The sequence below is a fragment of the Pagrus major genome, chromosome 6 (genome assembly GCF_040436345.1).
Source record: "Pagrus major chromosome 6, Pma_NU_1.0".
Taxonomy (NCBI): domain Eukaryota; kingdom Metazoa; phylum Chordata; class Actinopteri; order Spariformes; family Sparidae; genus Pagrus; species Pagrus major.
The window spans coordinates 21,607,503-21,628,407 of NC_133220.1; the positions used below are offsets into that span (position 1 = coordinate 21,607,503).

Sequence of the window (20,905 nt, forward strand, 5' to 3'; positions counted from 1 at the left end):
GTAGAGAATGACTGAAGTTTCATTTTTGGGTGAACTTATCCTTTAATTAAAAATGTGATTAATGCTGTAGGTTTTTGTATCTTTAAATGTATGATAACTAAATTTAAATTTTCTTTTAAATTAGTTCATTCAAATGTAAAAAATAACCTGTACACCTCCTCACTGGTGAGCCTGTAAGGCCTCACTGAGGGCTCAAACACCCGCTCACCTTCGTTAACTCCCTAACAGGCTGATCATCTCTATCGACACGCGTTCAGCCTGCTAGCTTCACGTTCAGGTTTCAGACAGAGAGGGACTCTTATAGATTTGATCAACAGTAATTTAATAATACAATTAGGCCTCATTTTAATGGACTTGAGTCGAATTACATTAATTTACCCTCACAGCTCACCTGCTGGTCGGTTTCTGAGGCCACCGCCGTCTCCCAGTCCACAAGTACCCGATGTGACAGACCCCAGCTCCGGCCTCGAGTGGTTTGAAATGACCGCGTCAACTGGTAACACATTATGCAGCCAGAATATTGAATAGGCTTGTTGCCCAATGTATTATTTATCACTACACAGATATTTATTGACCAAAAATGTGGTTGTTGCCGCAGGTCCTTCCAGTTCAGACCACGGAGTCCCCAGTTCTCCCCTGGTGTTAGCTTCAGGGACCATCCAGAGCTCCCCTCTTTGCAGTGAGTCTGCTAACGGCTAATTGTAGCCTAGCTTACCAGCTAACATAACTAAATAAATCATGATTTACTTTGAATATTGAGTTAATACGTGTTGGCCAGATAGGCCTACAGGGAGGCATTGCTCAACTAGTATAGTCAAAAGGGATTTTTCGAGGGAATAATGCAACTGTGACAGCCATTTTGAATCTGAGGGGATGTTAATGTTGACAACTAAAACCAACCACAAGATGTGCTGCTGTAATGTGTTTCTTAAAAGCATGGCCAGCAAATATAAGATACATGAGATCATCCTTTTCTTGATATTGATTTGCTTTAAGAGGTGGAACGTATAAGTGAATGTACTCTCAAGTAGGCATGGAACAATATGAATATTTTATGTCACAACTATCCTGCCCATAATAATCGCAGTCCATGATAATATTCCAATGAAACTCTTAAAATAGCACTAAAAACCTACTGGAATCACTTAACATGACATTTTGTTAAGAACAAGTTACAGACATATTTGTTGCATCACAGATAGGACACGCATTTTTAGTGAGCATCCTTTTTAGTAAATAAAAAAATCAAACAATTTCAAATAAGCTAAGCATGAATCATACATTCCCTTTGCATTAATAAAGGATAAATAAACGGTGAGCCCTTCCCTGTTGTTCTTTAGTTCGGTATCTGTAGTATCTCCTCACATCTGATTTAAGGGACATGAGCAGTCGAGTCTTCAGCCTTGTTGACAGGTTTAGGATTTTGGACCGGAAAAGATGGAGACTCCCTCATGTTGCAATTCAACAATATTGATACAATGATATCTTTAAGTAGTCATTTTCTATATTGAAATCAGCAAATCAATACAGGACTGTACCTGAGAGCTAGACAGCTTTTTCAAGCCACTCATGTGAGGATATGCATGATTATGCCGCAAATGGAAATTGAGCACGATCAATGATGACAAAGTCCTTTTATCCTACCATTTCCAGTCTCAAGCGCCTGTACTTTGGTGTTTTGAGGTACTTATAATTGAGTAATTCCGCAAGGTACTTTAAAATACACTACATTATCATCTGTAAATACTAGTTGTAATTTTACAGATTCAGTCTTTACATAAAAAACATACAAGGTATAGAGGCCATTCTGTTTGCATAATGACTACTTTTAATGTTGCTTAAAAGTACATTTTGCTGATTTTACCTTCATTTTTGTCTTTGCGAGTAAAAGTCTTACATCAAAATTTTACTCAGAGTCTTAAACTCACATTAAATGTGTCCATATTTGACACAAAAACACATGGAAACCAAAACTCCTGCATTTCTCAGACTTCACAGTCCCATCGACCCCAGTGCAGGACATGTTGAAGTTCCCCCTCAGCCAAAAGGAGGACTTCTGCAGACCAGCCAGCATCACTACAGTATCGCCACTGGGTAAGATCCTGACACATCAGGCTGACTGTGTGGACTTAATGAATGAACGTGGCCTCTCAGGTTGTACAGCGCACAGTAATTTAGTAGATACCAGTTGTGTTATGCCTTCTTATCTTTACACTTTTTCTCCAAACATTTACAGTGCAAACTGTGCCTACCTTTGGAGACCAAGTGCCTCTTTGGGAAAGAAAATACTCTTTTAAAAGTTGACTCAACACCCAGCCTAAAAATGACAAGAAGAAAATGGAGTAGAGAACAGACAAAAGACAGGATGTTGAAATAGAAAAGTAAAGGCACAAACTCACCCTAGAAGACAGGAAGCTCCATTTGCTGTGTTCTACAAACATGCTTGTATTTTCAAATGTATTTCCATCTTCTCTATATTTTGAAAATATCTTTGTAAGACTGCTCCTATAAGTTGTCTGTAAATGAACACTTTTATTTTCAGTTAAACGTTATGTACTTCTTAATAAGACCCTGTAGGTGTCACTGTTATACTTGTTATCTGGCACTTGTGTAGCTGCTGCAGCTGCTGTTGTTTGTGTGAGCTGGAGAGGAAATTGTTATGAGTGTCAGACAGGCAGAGGCACTGCATTTTGCAGAAGGAACCATACAGCATATGCAGTTCAAACGTCAAAGAAATTGTACTTAAAGATAAACAGCAATTTAACACTAACTTCATGACGGTTTGCTGTTTTATTTGATTCATATATGTCATCACAGTGTGAGTTTCACTTAAGTCACATCTGAAGCAGATGACATTAACTGAGCTGTTTACTCAGAGCTGACACTGGGTCTGAGAGGCTGCTGAGCTGAGGTTAAGAGATGCAAATAGAGTATCTAGTGAACATTTTTAATGAGGATGGCTGGTTTAATGCCTGCTGCCAGTGCCAGGAGTATGGTTTCAGTTCTGATAAATATGCAGGAACTTTTGGGGATTGATGAAAATGACTGCTATAGTTAAAGAGGGTTTTGCTGTGAAATACTGCGATGTTGCAGCAGGGCTTGATCCATTGTGGATGAAAGGACAAAAGTTTCGGACATCTGTCACACGCCAGCGCATGCCCTCCGCCCTCCAGACAATAAAGCTGTGGGCAGGGGGTGGTGTCCAGTGGAAGAGGGTCAGGATCTTCTCCACTCTTCCTGTCCTTTTATTCTATGCTCTCTTGAGCTTCGTATGGGGTCTTTACATAACACAAATGGCCCTGTGAGTTGGGATAAAACTTTCTCTTTTTCTTTTTTTTTAAAAATCTTTATATCTTTATATTTTATATTTATCAAAAACCTTTATTTCTTGTAAGTATACTCACAGTAAACCTTAGATTTACTGGTCAATAATGTCTTAATACTTTTAATTTTACTGAAGGTACTTTGTAATATGGTACAAATTATTATAAGATAAAAAAGGGTCTGATGTCTTGGGACTGGTAGTTAAATTAGTTCAAAAGCAGTTGGTGCTCCATTTAAACCCAAGTAAAAATATAGAATGGTTTATTTATGATAGGAAAATGTACTCCTCTCATATCCAGAATTATATGCTTGCCTTTAGACAAATGACACACATGTTTGACTTAAATACTCAAATTAATTAGTTTAACTAATTGGAAGTATACCATATAAATATTATTGGTGCTAAATAAAGTGTTTTTTTCCAGGAAATGTCCAAAATTATTCTGAAATTGAATGGACTATAGTAGTGGGACAGAGTCCACCTGGAAACGAAAAAATAATAGCTGTACTTTCATAAAACGTAGGATATCACGTTGTTGTTAAAATACTGGATGAGAAGAGAGAAAAAGTGTAATTGTTTTGGGCGGACATTCACTTAATTATTGTCACTCAAACCACAAATATTTCTGACAAAAAGACAAAGTCAAGTTTGGTGCGATATCTTCATTTCCATGACACAACAGCTTTTAGTGAGGTAGACTATAACAGGTCAAGAATTAGAAACATTGCGTGTGAAATGACATGAAATAAATATTTCCATGTACAATGTCTTCAAAATGAGGTAGAATTGGTTACAAAGAATGTACAAGATACAACAAAAGTACAACTGAATCACAGAGATATCACTGAAATGCCATTTTCCATCTGTTGGACAAATTCAACTCCACTTACTTCAGTGGAGCAGCAAAAAGCTGTGGTTTGTTTGTTGCAGTGTGTAGTTCATATAGAGCACATTCTTTTTCTGTGGCATTGAAGAGCATTTAATTGTTGAAGCTAAGCGCTTAAATACTTTTAAAATCTGAGGGTAAGTATACATTATTTGCTCAATACCTTTTCAATAATTTGTATTTTTTATTCAGCACACTTTAAAGCCAAGTCTTTGTGTGACAAGGGTGTTTTTCCCACACTCAACCACATTCTGAGTATATATAATTTTATGAATGTGCTTTAATTTCCAAAAGAGGTATTAAAATACTTCTTTATCACATTGAATTTCAGACTAATTCTGAAGCCTAAATTTCACTATTAAAGGGGATCTGCTCTCTGGGCATGCTTTTAGGCTAGGGTTCGGTTTTGTCACAGCCGCCAAAGGGCTTCATTTTGGAAAAAATGGCACAACTTATGAGGGGATTTGTGAAAATAAGGTTGAGAGTAACTGAAAATATGTTCCGACGGTACACATACTTTGTTAATATTCAACTTTTTCCTTCTTCATGATGTCAATTCACGTTCGAGCTAAAATAAAGCTGATTGACAGGTGACACTGTGTCAAGCCGTTTTAAAATACTGATATGGGAAATGGAAATTGGACACATTAAGACATTTAATAAACATACCTATTATAGAGCATATACTGTAGTATGTGTACGTCTTGATATGTCCAAAGCTGTTTATCAGGAGTGCTTTGTTTTGACAGTTTGTCCACAAAACCGTTTCCCCACTAACTACACTAACACTTAACATGTCATTCATTTCTCCACCAAAACCTATAAGAGAATTACATCTATACATGAGGAAAATATGTTTCATATATCTAAAAACATCATCGATGTACATTATGGCATGTATTGTCCTTTTAAAAAAAATATCTGAATTACATTCAACATTTCAGGCCTTGGTACAAAGAAACCTCGAGTTTAATTTCCCAGAGCTATGAAGCAGTGTGGATGTGTGTGTCTGTATTTGTCTGTGTGCATGTGTGTGTGTGTGTGTGTGTGTGTGTATGTGTTGTCTGTACTGTTAGTATCAAGGCCTTGTAAGTTCCACGTTTCCCTGAAGTGTTCAGAGTATGTTTTGCTCTTAATAAAAGCCATGGCTCCGTTTTCATCGTGCTCCATAAAGCTCCCTACAAACACCCTAGGGTAATAACATACATTCTTAGTTTATCATTCTGAGGTAACAATATTCTTCCTGAGTAATCAATAACACGACTATAAATCATCCTTTTGAGACGCAAAAGTAAAGAGAATGCATATTAAAGAAAGAGTAAATCCTGGCAGACAAGCAGGTAAATCTTCATAAAGAATGTAATGTTGAGGCACTCACTCAGATGCATCCAGTATATCCTCCGCTGCATCCTGCATGCTTCTTAGTTTGGGCTGTGCATCCAACAGAAGTATCAAACAGGCTCAAAAACTGTTTGCTCTGAGTGAATTTTAGCAGAATGCAGACTTAAACATATTTGTTTGCTTGATATAGTCATTGTTTCTTGAAATATTTTGAGTATTAAGGACAAGGCATAAGCTTGATCAGGTATTACATTATTCCTAGATTCTTTAGAAAATATACCAGTTACTTTACGGATCAGCAGAAATCTGCAAGTAAACAACAAGTTTCGAAGATGATCTGCATATACTGTCAAATACATTTTTTTAAATGAACATAAAATCTTAGATTATTTTCCCCACTCTTTCTTTACATCAAAACAATATAAAGGGCGGCTTCATGTGTGTAATTAATTGATAAGCAGCTTGGTATGTGTAAACTGGACAAAAACAAAAAGTTTTTCAGCAATGAAAAAGGTTGAGAATAAGAAGCAGGACACCACGACAGAATAAGATAAAGAGCATGAAAAAAAGGAAACTGAAAATAAATTGAGAATGAGTAAAGGTCAGGGGAAAGCGTGTTATGAACATTCATTTCTCAAGCCAAGTGACACCAAGCCTTGGAGTCAGCTTTGTAAAGTAGCAGTGATTGTGCTGAAGTAGTATGGCAATCTCACCATTTCCGTTATTGCTCTCCTTACTTTTTGGTCAGTAATGATTTTTGTGGTGCGGTAGAAAGTATTGCAGTCAAAGGCCTTCAACATACATAATGGCCACAAATAATTACACCAACTTCTTAAACAGCAACGTTGCAGTACTGCTGCCACAGTAGCAGGAAGGAAATAAATAGGATCCTGAGAGAAACAGACACTCATACATTTAGACTGTCTATGTAGAGAATGCCTTAACCTCACCCCTAAGACTTACCTCAACCTTACAGAGCAAAATGCTCCTGTGAATCTTTGGAAAAACATGAATAAAGAAAATGTAAAAGATGCACAAGGAATACCAGACTTGTGCCCTCTTGTGTTCTCTATTTAAATGAAACCTTTCATTGACACATCCAAGTTTAACCCACTAGTCTGTCTGGATTAAGAACCCTGGTTGGTTTCAAATAGTACGAGAATTTTCTCAAATGCCAGTCAGGGCTGTCAGCGCCCTCCAGTTGGGTCTTCAGATCGTGTGTGCGACGCAGGTATCTTCATAGACATTCTCTGTTGCTGAGGAAAGTTGTGCTCCGCTGACACACTCTCTCCTGCTAGGCCTGACGGTGGGCTGTAGTCCCTTGCCCCACCATAAGTGGGTGACATCATGGGCTTTCCAGGTTTGAAGGCCTGTGGGTCTGAGGCTGGGCTGCTCATATCATAGCCATTGCCATGCCCGTTGCCGTGACCTTTGCCATGACTGTTTCCATGGCCGTTGCTGTACTTTCTGTAGCGTGATCCCTCCCCTTCTGCTCCCTCCTGTCCTTCCTCTGCCATCTCAAAGGCCTTGCGTTTCAGTGGCACCCCTACTTCGGAGCTCCCTCCAATGCTGTGAGATGGGTAGCTGTAACTGCCACCCACCATGGTGGGCCTTGGCGCCAGAGGAGTGGGAGCACTAATCCCAGAGGGCAGATAGGAGGCACTAGGGTGGCTGTATCCAGAGGACAGGCTGGTTTGGGGGTAGCACCCTGGAGGGTAGTTGTAGACAGGAGTGCTTGCGCTGTAGCTGGGCACTAGAGTAGGTGCAGCCTGCAAAGAGTGTAGAGGGGTTGGAGGAAGTGCTGCACCGGGCTGAGGGCAGTATCCTGAGGACAGGTAGGTGCTGTTGTAGGCGGGAGGATATTCCTGAGATGACGGGGCACTACAGGGACCTGCACCACTGTAGACTGGCTCAGAGGTCAAATTACTGCTCACTACTGTCACACTTCCTGTGGCTGGGATGCCCACAGATGCTGAGCCCAACTTGGTGCCGGTTAATGCCTCCAGTCCAGGGTAACACTCCATGCCCTGACCCAGAGGCCAGGGCTCAGATTCAGTTTTCAGGAAAGTTCCAGGCTCTGAGTAGGCTCCGGTAGGAGGGCGATCATAGGACAGCTCCAAGCCTGAGTACTTCTCAGCGTATCGCTTGAGCAGAGAAGAAGCAGTAAGGGCTGATATGTCATCACTGGCCCATGGGTAACCTGCAGGGGCAAAGCCGCGTCGGGCAGCTGTAGAGTAGGGATCATGTTTGTGGGCAGAAGGCGGTGAAGTAGTCGAGGTGACATCTAGGTGCTGCTCAGGCCACTGAGATAAGGGGGCGGCGTGCTCCGGAGACCAGTGCATCTTCAACAGACCTGACAAACAAGACCAAATCACAATTAGTCCATTCAATCATGAAATTATATAGCAAACATTGTTAATAACGGGTATACACTGTATTTGCAGCATTTGGTCTGGACCAGATAAAGGGTGGATACCACATTTTGAGTATTTTTTACCCACTCTGTTTTCCAATACTCACAAGCAAGCTAAGAGCCTGGCCTCATTGATATCGCCTTGGCTGACCCTTTTCCAGAATCATGTCGATGCTTAGCTCACAGTCTCATCCAGGCAGGGGACAACTGTTCTAATCTTTATGTGAAGCCGGCAACACAGCCCCCAGCCTGGTCTCCCTGGCGATAAGCCTCTATCAGCCTGCGCACTGCCCTGCGCTTTTGCCTCTCTCACATTGGGGCCATTGTTGTCTCTCTGTGACTCTCTTAGTCCACAAAGCCACCCCCACCGAGCGTGTGATCTAATTCGGCCCAAATCTCAGGGGTCTGCTGGGCAGGGGGAATAGAGGGGGGATGGAGGGGGGTTAGTGTTTGGAGGAGGATCAGAGTAGTTTTTCATCATACTACACAGAGACACTGGGCCAGTGAACACTATTACAAGTGAACTGATTGATTGAGCAGTCCAAAAAATCAGGTTTTCACGTGCCATGTGTGATTATACATGCACATTTACACAAACCAAGTAATCCACTGGTTTAGTGGTTGTGAGCTTTTGCTTGGCTTTTGCAGGCCTTGTCTTTTTGAGCAGGCATTAGGCTGACATTCCAGGCATTGCAGAGTATTATTAAACTGTCCTGACCCCAGGCCTGGGCCAGAGGGGCTTCCCTAGAACAGCAGTGGACAGAGAAAGAAACCACTGCCTCGATTTAACCAGCATTGGACAAATAATTTCCTACGTCAGTATATTGTGAAAATGTATTTTTAATAGGTCATCGATAAATTCGCACCACTGTCTTTCTATACGTGGGGATAGTTTTGTCTTTCCTTTGGAACTTTTCTGATTTCTGGCATTTTGCCTTCTATGGACCAGACTCAGATAATGTTTTCGTTGAAGCATTAGTGCTGGTACAAGAATGCTCTCCTCGGAGAGCACTGGACAGGCTGTCAACTTGATGTGAAGCAGTTTATGCCCATACAACTTCTTCCTTCAACATATTTTGATTCTTCTTAGTTTAAATGTTGCATTTAAGGATTATATTCGTCTTTGATTAATCTGCCAGTAATTCTTTTGATTAACAAATTAGTCATTTGAAGAATGAAATGAGAGAAAATGCTGTAAAACCTTCAAGAACTTAAGGTGGCATCTTCATGCTTGTTTGGTCCAACATATAGTCAGGGAAACCAATTTATAATGATAAGTAAAACAGAGGAAAACAGCAAATTATTGGATTGGAGAAGCTGGAAAATAAAATATTTGGTATATTTTCTTGAAAAATTGACCAACAATCAATGTGCAAAATAAATGCTGATTCATTTTCTGTTCCTCGACCAATCAAGTAACGACTAATCATTCCAATTTTATTCAACCCTGGGTTCATGTTCTACGTATTAGGCCAAGTCTATTTTTGAAGATTTTATTCGAAAGCAGGAAATGATAGCAGCAGTGGCAGGTGTTGCGACTTATTCATTATCGCGCACACACTCCCTCACACGTCTGTCTACATGTGGATTACACCGGGTTGTGTCACATGTCCACGAGGACCACCAGATGGGCCTCAAACGGTCCACATGTTGATCCCTAAATTAAATGATCCTTCAGCCCAATAATCCCACTCATCCAATCCAGGGATCGCAGCGCTCTTGACCGGCACAAGCTCCAGCCTGGATCAGAGAAATCCCTTTACACCTGGGAATTCTGACTGGTGGTGGTACCCATCCAAAGCACAAAACATTATTGACACATTGGCAAAAAAAAAAAAAAACCTACAAATGCTTAACAGGAGAGAGATATTCCTGCAATTCAGGGGTTAGGACTTGGCCCCCTAACCTGCAACCACAGTGCCTACTGTTAAATGACTCTCAATTTGTGTCAAAGGTGGAGCCCCACAGAGCCCTTCTGAAAAACGTGACAGAATAAACTAAATGTTCGCAAGCAAGAAGTCATCATGAGTACTGTGTGTTGTGAACTGGGATGTAAAGTATACAGTATGCTCCAAATGCTACTGATGTACAGGTGTGTGTGTTGTACTGAGGGCCTCACCTTTAGCTGAACATACGTAGCCAACATTAACCCTCACAGCTAAACTTAGACACAGTATGATCCAGCGTTTGACTCTTTTCACATAAAAGCAATTTTATGAAACAACTGTGAAGCCCCTAATACAAATATAGAGAAACAAGAGAAATAAGGGTCCCACTGCAGGCTGCAAATATTTAGCTGCCTCGACCTAAATTATGTTTTAGTGTTGAACAAAATAGTTTTGAATCCGTGTTCCTTTCCTCCTCCACCGAATTGAAGGTTTAAGTATAGAGGGTTTCGTATGTTAAACAGATTCTGAAGATTTTTCAGACAAAATAGTCAAAATGTAGTAATGTAATATCATGATATAGCACTTTTTCTCTCTTCTCATATCGAAACAGTGTCCATGTGACGGACATAGCCCCTCTTTTAGGTGGCTCCTCGCCCTTCTCCTGCTCACAATTACCCCGTTCTGTGTCACGTTCACTCTCCTTAATGTTTGTTTGTGCTGCCTTTATACCAATTTCCTGCCTGTACCTGTGCTACGCAGAAGAACGCAAAGCATCATCCAAATGACGAAAAGATTGCCGTTTTGGTTGGTGAGTAGGCTGGTTATACGCACATTACGTAGATGCAGGGCTATCAAGAAATTGCGTCACTGAAAAGAGGGTAAAGCATGGTAACTTACTTGGATCTACATGAGGTCAGATTGTTTTCAAAGAAATAAACGATAGACATTTTTCTATTGCCACACAATATGTATTGTCATATCACAAAGCCCTCACATACAGGTTTGTCGGAGTAATACTTACTGGTCATGCTGATTGCAGGCATGAGCCAACCGTTTGCTGCTTTGCCTTCAATCTACTCCTCTCACCCCGTCGTCATCAGATGGCCTATAATCTATCCAGCACATATTCGACTGCAGTAATCAACTGTGTCTGGAATCCCCACATCAATCCGGAGAAATGTGAAAACTGAACGAATAGAAGGATCTCTGTTAGATCAGACGATTGATGAGCAAACTGGAGGGCCTGGACGGGTTAAAGACCAGACTGAGGAAACCAGACTAATGATGGATTAGAGCACACGGGGCTTATGGGAGTGTCAGTACTTGGTGACAATCTGACGGTCGTGGACAAGAATTAAAGAAGCATCACCACTGGTGAGCTTACTCCTCATCCTTGTAGTAAGCTTGTGACTTTGATGAAGGCTATATTCCAAGGTGGTGACACCAACAAATGTTTTACTTGATATATGTATATATTTTAATATTAAAGGCAAAAAACGTCTTGTGCATTAATGCTGGTAATCATTCTCGTTTCAGATTTTTACCTAATTCTAAATTTTTAAAGAAAACAAATATCTCTTATATAGGCAGATGCAACTGCAGATACGAGCGCAAACAGTAGATTTACCTAATGATATGTATAATAATATTAACTGTCAAAGAAAGTGAAAAACTGGTTTGCTATTGTACTCCAACTCTCAGTAAAAATGGTTGCTCTCTATCAGCTGACCAGCTGTGTGCATTAAGTTATCTTCACATTATATATACCTATAGCAAAAATGCTTTCAAATCTTCAATCTTTGTACACAGTAAAATAGTCTTTGCTCAGATTTTACTGAGACATTTTCAGATAAAGGTAAGATATAATTTAAGATAACACTGCCATGTTTGCCTGTTTTCTACAAAAAATGTGAATTCCTGCAACAGATTTAAACCTCTTACTGTTTCGGAGTGCTGTGGCATCAGACGTGTGTTCAAGAGAGGATATTGGGGAGCAGAGTTTGAGGTATTAGGAGGGATGAGTGAGGGAGCCCCTAACCTTAATCTAGCACCTCATGTTGGCTTGGGGCTTGGAAACACCCCTCCAGTCTTAGCCATGCTTGGCTTACCAAGAGACAAAGATGAGCACTAAGCCAGCTTGGTGCTATGACAGCTTTCCTTAATCATTGTGATTATCATACTGTCGACCGGCACCAGTGTTTCCTCCGCACTTCGACTACTGGACACATCAAAGCTCACAGGGATGAGAAAACCACAGAAACAAGGACAAGAAAGGAGGTCAAGTATTTTAAAGCAATCGGTTTAAATCAGCAGTTAATGTGTTATGTGTGTCGTGCTGTCACTTCTACTGTTTAGTGATCTTACACCATGAATTTAGGGACACACTTAAGTCAAATGGCACTGTCATATAGTGCAATGTACATTTAAAGTTGCTTCGTATAAGGAACTTAAAGCATGAAAGCAATTTAAAGTTGTGTTCCTCACATCCTCCAATCATACACAACAATTACCCAACAATCAATTTAGTATTTACGTCCCATTGCTTCCTCCAAGGGGTCTCGAGCTTTCCTCAGGCCAGCTCCACTCCCTCCATTTCCTCACCCTCCTCCTTATAGTAGCATTTAGGATTTCGTAAATCCATGTTTGCTCACTCAGTGTGAGTTCATGTTCATTTAATTCATGGGCACCCCAGGATTTGTCCCTGCAATTTGTGTGCATAGATTAGTTCTAGAGCTGGAGATCTCAGTTATTGTTGTATGTAGTTAATATCAGTTGTAGTTCTTAAATGTTTCTAGTTGGGAAAAAAGAAATTATTTCTGGATTTTAAAAAAATCTCTTACAAACAAATACTTAACCCTTGAATGTGCATCAGTATACTGATAGTGTTTCTTTGTGTGTGTATATGTTATTGGTTAAAACTTAAAAGATCCATAGATAAAATGCACAAAACTTCGACACCTGATCTGTAGCTGAGGTGAGGGGACACATTAGACCAAGGACCCCCAGTGAGAGAATTTGTCTTAAGGAATCCCACCTGAGTATTTTTTTAAGTTTGAAGATAAAAAGGTCTTCATAGTTAATCAGCGATCAAACTAGGATCACTATAAATTGCAATCAATCAAAGCTCTCGACCCTTTATGTTTCCTTATTGTTCCAACCTCCAAACAATTGGATAAAAGTTGAAATATTCTATTCCTCCTCTCGCTGGTCCCCACTGCTTTAATGCTGAAGTGTCAAACCTCCTCTTCTATAGACCACCAGTGACCTCTAACAGCTCAGAAAACTGTGGCTCGCAATATGAGGGAAGCTTGAATAACAGGGTTCAGATATAAGAAACCTTTGCAATAAGGTTTACAGTTTGAGGTCGATGACGGTGCGATATTATGGCCGTATCGTGTTTATTAGAGCCAAACGTAGTCATTTTTACCTACTCTCACATTAATTTCTTCATTTCATAGACGAGTAACAATGGTGGTGGGGAGAACCTTTACACTTAAGATGGCTTCACTTGATGAAACATAACTAATTTGTGTAGCATTATTGAGACGATTACATTCAGAAGAGGAGAGGCCAATGAAAGCTCTGAACGTGTTGAGGCAAGAGGGGATCAAGCAGAACGAGACAAGAAGGAAATACTTAGATCCCAAGACAACCGATCCTGCAGACTCTACATGTAGTCACATATTTGAGGAGGCATCAGTCACTAATTGTCATTAATTGTCCCAACACTAGCAACTTAGTGTCCTTTAATCTGCATAGAGCAAAATATGCAGTAAAATATGTGTGGGAAACACTAGGGGAGTAGGATGCTGGTAAACAGCTACCTGATTCATCCATTAAAGACATGGGCTGAGTGTAATCCTTCAAGCTCTCCATCGAGCCATCAACAACCTCCACTAAAACCAGTTTCAGCGCTCTCTCACCACTACTGCTTAATGATCATTGATCAGATACGGAGCAGACAGAGAATTTCACCAAATGATTTCCAACATCAAGGAAACACAATTTTGCAAGTCATGGATGTTTTCTCAGTGGAGGCTAGTTGGACTCGTGGTCCACTGCATGGTCAGTATGAGTAATTAGGGGTTGATTAGATGAAAGTACTTGTGGGGGAAGGGGGCTTGGCTGGAATGGGATTTGGGGGTTGTGGAGCATCAGAGGTGGCTGTTTGGCCCACTGGATGGGGAGTGGAAACAAAAATCACCCCTCTGGAGTTGAAAGGTCCTCTGTTAGTGGTTTTTCTCCACTCACAGTAAACAAAGACTTACATTTCCTGAGGATGGACAGACACTCAGAAGCACACACACACACACACACAGGCTCAAGCACTCCTGCTATATTGTGGCTTTGGTGCAGGTTCAGCAGGCCAACAGGCAGAGGAGCTCTTGGTCATCCATCGGATGAGTCAGGCTGCTGGAATGCCAGGAATCTAACCTGAGATCTATTTACAAAGCACATATCCTCTCCATACGCTAAACACGCACTGTCCACTCCCAGAATGAAGGAAGGGAGTGAGCAGAGGGAGGACATGCGTACTTACAGTGCTGATAAATGACCCGATCAGCTGTTCACACATTATCGAGTGATTTGTTTTAGTTTGAGTTAATTCACACCACTGCTTGTAGGATCAATACAGAACATATCAGAGGAGAAGTGAGGTATGAATACACATGGAGCATGTCAGTGCACAATGGATTACATACACACCCACATATCATCCTATCTGAGTCTTCCCTGCTTGCAGAGTAAATGAGGGTTCGATTGTTATGTAAGCACTGACCATAGTCTAAAGCATGGAGCCAGCGTGAAGGAGTATCTGCTGAGGAGAAAACCCTCCCTCTCCCTTCTCTTTCCCCCATCCCCCCTTTTTCTCCAGGCCTGCACAGGCCACACGGCCGTCAGCCAATCAACTATTGTACCGTATCCGACTCTGAATCTGAAGTTTTACACATCTCTTATTGACAAATCATCTCTTACTATGATAATTGAGGTCAGAATGTGGATTTTATTGCTCAAACATACTCACCCAATCACACAGATTTATCTATAAGCACTGCTGAGAAGCTACTATAAATAATTTTAATCCTCTTTTTCCTCTTATTTTTCACGTCTTTTTCTTTACTCTGATTTTGCCCCAAAGTCTTCCACCCTCCTTCCCTCTGTGCTGTAGTAAAGACAGGACCGTGTGTCCGAGCCTGTGTGGTCAGTCCTCCCCCTCCCCCACTCCTTTAGCTCACACACACATGTGGCAGAGGCTGGCCTGGCCCCTCTTTGCTTATTGTGTCCACTCATATATCAGGCTGCAGCTGACCAGTCCCTCCTGACATTCTCTCCATCTGCCCTTCACTTCGCTCTTTCTCTGTCATATAAACAGCAGCGGTAGCAGCAGCACAGGTCTTCACCACACCTAATGAGGTTCGAAGGTGTGTTTCAATTTGCTTAACAAGCTTTCATGATTGCTACGGAGCACTAATGTGTGCGTTTATTTGTCTCTCTATAGAGGCCTAATGAGAAGCTTGTGACACCAGGTTACTAACGATCTGGCTTCCATTCACAGAGTCGCTTCACCCTGGTAACTCGCGACTAAAAAGGGGCTAAAACCTCTCATTACTCTTTTCATGTCCCACTGTCATCATTATGACAAGGCCCATAATGAGGTGTGGGTGATTGTATGTTTACTTGTTTGTGTTTGTGCACATTGACACATTGACTAACCCTAACCCGTCTGTGAGATTTGATTTAAGTAGTTGTGGTTGTAAAAATACTACCAGCACAGGGTTGTTCGTACATTCAGTGGGAAGAAATCTAACGTGACGCTGTGAGTCTTTTCGAGGGAGGAATGTGACATTCGAACGTTACTAAAACTTCTGTCTGCTCAGAAAACTTCCCTTTTTTCCTGTTTCATTTTTTCCGCTGTGTAGCTCTTTAGAATACATAAAAAACCTAGAAGTAAATCCTTGTTGCATTATTCCAATCAGGTTAGCGTTGTAATCCTGTTAAAGCTTGGCCTAATCAATAGAACAGTCAATCAATATAAGCATATTCATCAGCCTGGATAGCAACCTCTCATGATTAGCACATACGCAACGCCGGGACCAAACTGTGATGTGTCACCGAGATTTATGTGATTTAATCTACTTTTACAACCGTCGTAGAAAATATCTACTCGTGGAAAGGTGCACGATCATTAAAGGTGCACTATGTAGTTTCTGGGAAGAAATTTTAAGAAATACCTTTATTGACTGATTTTTTTTTATGCCTAAACAAACTAATAAACAAACTCTTTGTTTTCATGACTGAATAAACAAACTGACCTTACCACCACCTAATTTTTTACTGTTTTACTTTGTTTATATGTGGCGGACCCTGCCACCTTTCTAGCTTCAAACAGTGTTCTGGGGACCTGATTTCCCTTTGAGAACAGCTTGTTTATTCAGTTATAGAAAAATAATTATATTTCTGAGTCTATTTTTAACTCATTAATATTGTAAATATTCAATTTCTCATTTTTACACTGATTAATAAGTTATATTCTACTTTAAATAAAGATAAAGTAAGGTTATTCCAAGAATCTCAAGCTGTGATGAAGCTATTGTTTAAAAAAGTATATAACCAACATTTTCTTTATCATACATTCTTAACAACACGCTCTGAATTAAGTCTAGATGATAGATAAAGTCCACTAGTACACCACCTTCATGTACAGACAGTGGTGCTTTAACATCCGCCTGCTTAAACAAATTGCTGCTGTACTATATTCACATGGAGGAGCTGAAAAAACAGCGACTGAACACTTTCTGTGAAATTCCTCAATGCAGAGCCTGAAGACTCAGCTGTTAAAGCCATTAGCATATCTTCCTTCTCAAAATGACTTCTCAGAGACCCCCCCCCATCCACCCCTAGCCCCTCGCTTCCCTCCGCTGAGCCACAGGAGATGAGTCCTGGACAAAAGAAGCCAAACGAAAGAGGGTTGTACAGAAAAACAAAACAATCGAGGTCACATTGTTCAAATACAGCATGCCGAACAGACCCATTATTCGACACGACCATACAGCACAGGCAGTGCACACACACATACTTACTGTATGGGGTGACTGGACTGAGCATTCTGCAGCCCTGGCCCCAGATGAAGAGGAGAGGACCGGGTCCACTTGGTGCTAGTGAGGGCCCAGCTGCATGCTGTGGGGCCCCCCTGGGCTAATGCTTCTCCTGCTGCTGGTGCTGCTGGCTCTGCTAGTGGCTGGCCTCCTGCACCCCTCCATGGTTCATTTCACAGTTCGACACCGCTCCGACACGCTGCCACCTGAAGAGCACACACATGCCAGTGTCAGAGTCAAAAGACACAGAGAATATAACTAAGTTGTCTAATTGTATGTAATGTAATCACTATAACCCAGACTCTGTGATATTTTTGAGAAATTGGTGAATGTGTAATGTACAAATATTTTTAAAAGTTGTTTATTTGCTTACATGTATTATATGTTAATTCAATATCTCTATAAAAACGACTATTGTGAAATAACTTGTTGGGAGATACTTGCAGATAATGAGTTTCTAATGCTCTAGCTTTCCTCTGTTTATGTGCGCACACACATGCACGTGTTCAAGCGAGCGATCAAGAAGCAGTTTGAACGCTAAATGCCCCGACAGAGAGGGGGCTTTTACCCTCTGACCACAAAACCGCACGGCCAAGCGAAGACAAGTTTCTGATACTTTGAAGCCACCCATGTTTCAACACAAACACCAGTGACCATCACGGCAAAAAGAACTTTGTACTCTGCAGAACAAGGAAGCTATCCTGTCTAACAAGGAATACATGAGGGGGAAAAAGAGTGCAGAATAGCAGAGCATAAGAGATATAACAGACAACCTGGGTGACATGAGGAGGACATGTTAATGAGAATTCCACATGCATATATAAAGGAAGAAAGCTGTCGCATGTGCAGTGGAGTAAGCAGAAGAATAACCAATTAAAAGAGCTCACATCACACATGAAGAGAGAACAGAGAGCGTTGGAAATGACAGGAATGTGCAAGAAGCAGCAGAAACATTGTCATTACTGCTGAAAGGAGATTTTTCAACAAGTGCATAAAAGCTTCACCGACCTGATCATGCTGATGATCTGCTCGCCTGGTGCTGCAGTTTGGAGAGTAATCCACTATTCCAGAGAAAAAGTACAACAGTGGAGCCGACGTAAATGTGTATGTGTGACTGTGTGTGTGTGTGTGTGTATGTGTGTGTGAGGGACTCTCTTCTGGGACCCTATCCTTCTCTCCTACACTCCCTCGCTCGCCCTCCAGCTCCCTTCTCCCTCCCCTCTCTCTCTCTCTCTCTCTCTCTCTCTCTCCCTCGCCTAGTGACAACAGAGCAGCACACACACACACACACATCCCCTCCCCCAACCACGCCACCCCTCCCCCTCCCTCTCCCTCTCTTTTGTTAAAACTATTTCAGCAGGAAGGGAGAGAGAGGGAAAAAGTGACCAATCATGCCGTGTCAGAGGAGAGCCTGTTTCCCCCTGCGGTGTGTGTGTGTGTGTGTGTGTGTGTGTGTGTGCATGAATTTCTGCATGTGTGCATTTGTTTATGATCTTATTTCCATGTTTTTATTAATATTATTATTAATGTGGACCTTCAGTGATGTGATGAATGAGCTTGTTGGACACACGCTAGTGAAAAATGGTGAATTTTCTCCTTCACTGATCACATGAGAAGTTCAGTTATTGTCAATGACTTCTATTGATCTGGTACATTGATCTTAGTATTGTTGGGAGGGTGGAGTTGAACCAACCATGTCAATATTACCTAATTCCTGTGATACCCCATCCCCCCTCTACACATACACACACTGGCCTGCACACATGCATGGGCAGCAGCAAGATGACCTCCACATTGGCCTCAAACCTTTGACTAAGAGGTGGGTTAATTTCTTCACCTGTAATTTATCCATTTCTGATATTCGAACATAAACTCTCTTGCTTTTTATCATTTTCCTTCCAGGGGCTCATTGAGCTCGTCCCTTCTACACCCTATTTTTTGTTCACCCCTCATACATAGAAACACAGCTGTGGTTCTGCATTTAGAGTTATGGAGTAGGAGGGACAAGCTGGTCCACTCCTCATGTTACTCTGCTGTAAACACTCAAGGCCCTGCAGGGCACACTCCTCCTGCTTTCACTGCTCTCAGCACCAGGCCCTGTCCCCAACACACACACACAGGCACATGTTTGACATGTGTGAGCCATGTTTCAGTAGGAGGTTGTTCACAGCACAAACTGTAACTCTTCCTTTGTAATTTCATCATATTAGACCACAATCATGTGAATCCAAAGCACAGTTTAACAAACATCAACCCTATAATACCAGGTCGTTGTAGTCCTTCTGATTGGAGGACAACAAGCTCTTATTATTTGAGAGTACTTTGAGTTCAATTGTTGCCAATCACAGCAGCGGAGGCTCATTACAAGACCTTTCATCAGGTGACTCAGAGGAGTAATGGCTACTGCAGTGCTCAGCTCTTTCTCCCTCACCTGCTTTGCTGACAAACACTGAAAAAAAAAGAGCCACGCTGTTATTTTGCAAGCGTGGAAACAATGCATCTAAACAATCCCAAACGTGCTGCAGCGGCTGTTCTTTTCATCATAGATAAGGTAGGCGGTTTGATACATTCTCACCCCCCAGATGTGGTCTCTTGTTACGTCAGGAACACCTCCCGTGCAGGCGTGCGGCTCTAAGCAGGTCACTGGGACAAGCCGAGGGACAAAGGGCAGAGCGTGTGCTAATGACGGTCAGGCAGAAAGGTGCGGCTGATGGCAGGTCGGAGAACAGGTTTACTGAAAGGGACAGAAGGGGGAAATTCCCTTTTCAAATCAAATACTGGAGCAGATATATAACACAAATGCACACAGGAAGACATAACGGCTATACTGGAAATTGGACATGGTAACTCTAACCCTGGGTCCCTTTGGCCCTGTGGGTGGGATAGGTCACATGATAGCACCCCAGAGAATCTCAGCTGTTTGCCACTCTAATTCGGTCTCAAGCAGCTGAGCACTGGCCCGCTGCTCCACTGAACTGTCCCACTAATGATAATTGTGTGTGTGTGTGTGTGTGTGTGTGTGTGTGTGTGTGTGTGTGTGTGTACACAGGAAGAGGGAACGTGGTCAATGATGAAAATAAGTCTGTTCCTTCATTAGTTTTCACCCCACATGCACAACCACATGTACAGAAAATGATAGGGGTGAATTGCGAGACAGAGGGAGCACCAGAGAGAGAGAGAGAGAGAGAGGGCAAAACAGGAACAGGAAATCTTTGGAAAAAGGACAGGAAATGTGTGTATTGTCTCCCACAGGCAATCTCAGTGTCAGCACAGTACTGGGCTTGTGTTAAATGGAAGTCTGGTGATATTTTATATTTTTCTTGCTGTCAATAAATCCTGTGAAAAGTCCAAAACTATCATTGAATCGATCCAACAAACAAGAACCGCCTGTGTAGCCAAAGCCTGATAAAGTGTGCCACAGAACTTCATTGTGGACCAAAAACTATTAAAAACCAAACAGTGAGACATGTTGACATGATCCTGTTTTGGGACATACGTGGGCCGCCTGTCGCAATTAATACCCGTAAGGGCAAGAGCACTAAGCGTCCCAGACAGATGCACTATTTACTTTTTTGTAACATTTACTACATATAATGTTTTAGGAAATTACTGAACCTTATTTTGAAGATGAAACTAAATGTGTATGATGGCTTGAAAGATAAATAATACAGCCATGAAGGCCCAAAAGTCCCCTTGAATTCATTCAAGCCTTAACCAATATCAAACTTGACAGCCCTGTATCGCTTTTAAGCTCATCAGAATCCACATCAAATTGTACTCACTCATAGATACTAGCCACCTAAATGCACCTGATTTTTTCATCAGGATCCGTGCATTAATCCCCAAGAAATGTAATGAAAATGTTTTAAAAAACGCAATATTAAAGAAAGTGAGAAGATATTCGTGAATCCGTCCCTTTTTCTGAATCCACAATCAAAAGTTAATGGGGTCTAT

General features: G+C 41.5%; 1 protein-coding gene and 1 long non-coding RNA gene across 2 annotated transcripts; one reads left to right on the plus strand and one right to left on the minus strand.

The window, feature by feature from the left end:
- The first annotated feature begins 254 nt into the window (after positions 1–254).
- LOC140998571 (uncharacterized) lies at positions 255–2,736 on the plus strand. The gene is made up of 4 exons (XR_012179442.1): positions 255–496; positions 599–679; positions 1,990–2,094; positions 2,237–2,736. It is a non-coding gene; the product is annotated as an uncharacterized lncRNA (long non-coding RNA).
- A 3,942-nt stretch (positions 2,737–6,678) lies between these two features.
- LOC140998336 (fidgetin-like protein 2) lies at positions 6,679–18,042 on the minus strand. The gene is made up of 3 exons (XM_073468601.1): positions 17,960–18,042; positions 16,937–17,157; positions 6,679–7,905 (listed from the first exon to the last, which is right to left on the minus strand). Exons 2-3 carry the CDS (start codon positions 16,959–16,961, stop codon positions 6,740–6,742), a joined length of 1,191 nt encoding a protein of 396 aa, XP_073324702.1. The 5' UTR covers positions 16,962–17,157; positions 17,960–18,042; the 3' UTR covers positions 6,679–6,739.
- Positions 18,043–20,905: the final 2,863 nt, after the last annotated feature.

Excerpts from the sequence above, each read along its gene's own strand:
- LOC140998336 (XM_073468601.1), bottom strand. The coding sequence starts at position 16,961 with ATGCTCAGTCCAGTCACCCCATACA. Across the intron at positions 7,906-16,936 it reads CAGTCCAGTCACCCCATACA|GTCTGTTGAAGATGCACTGG; the intron begins GTAAGTATGTGT and ends CTTGTTTGTCAG.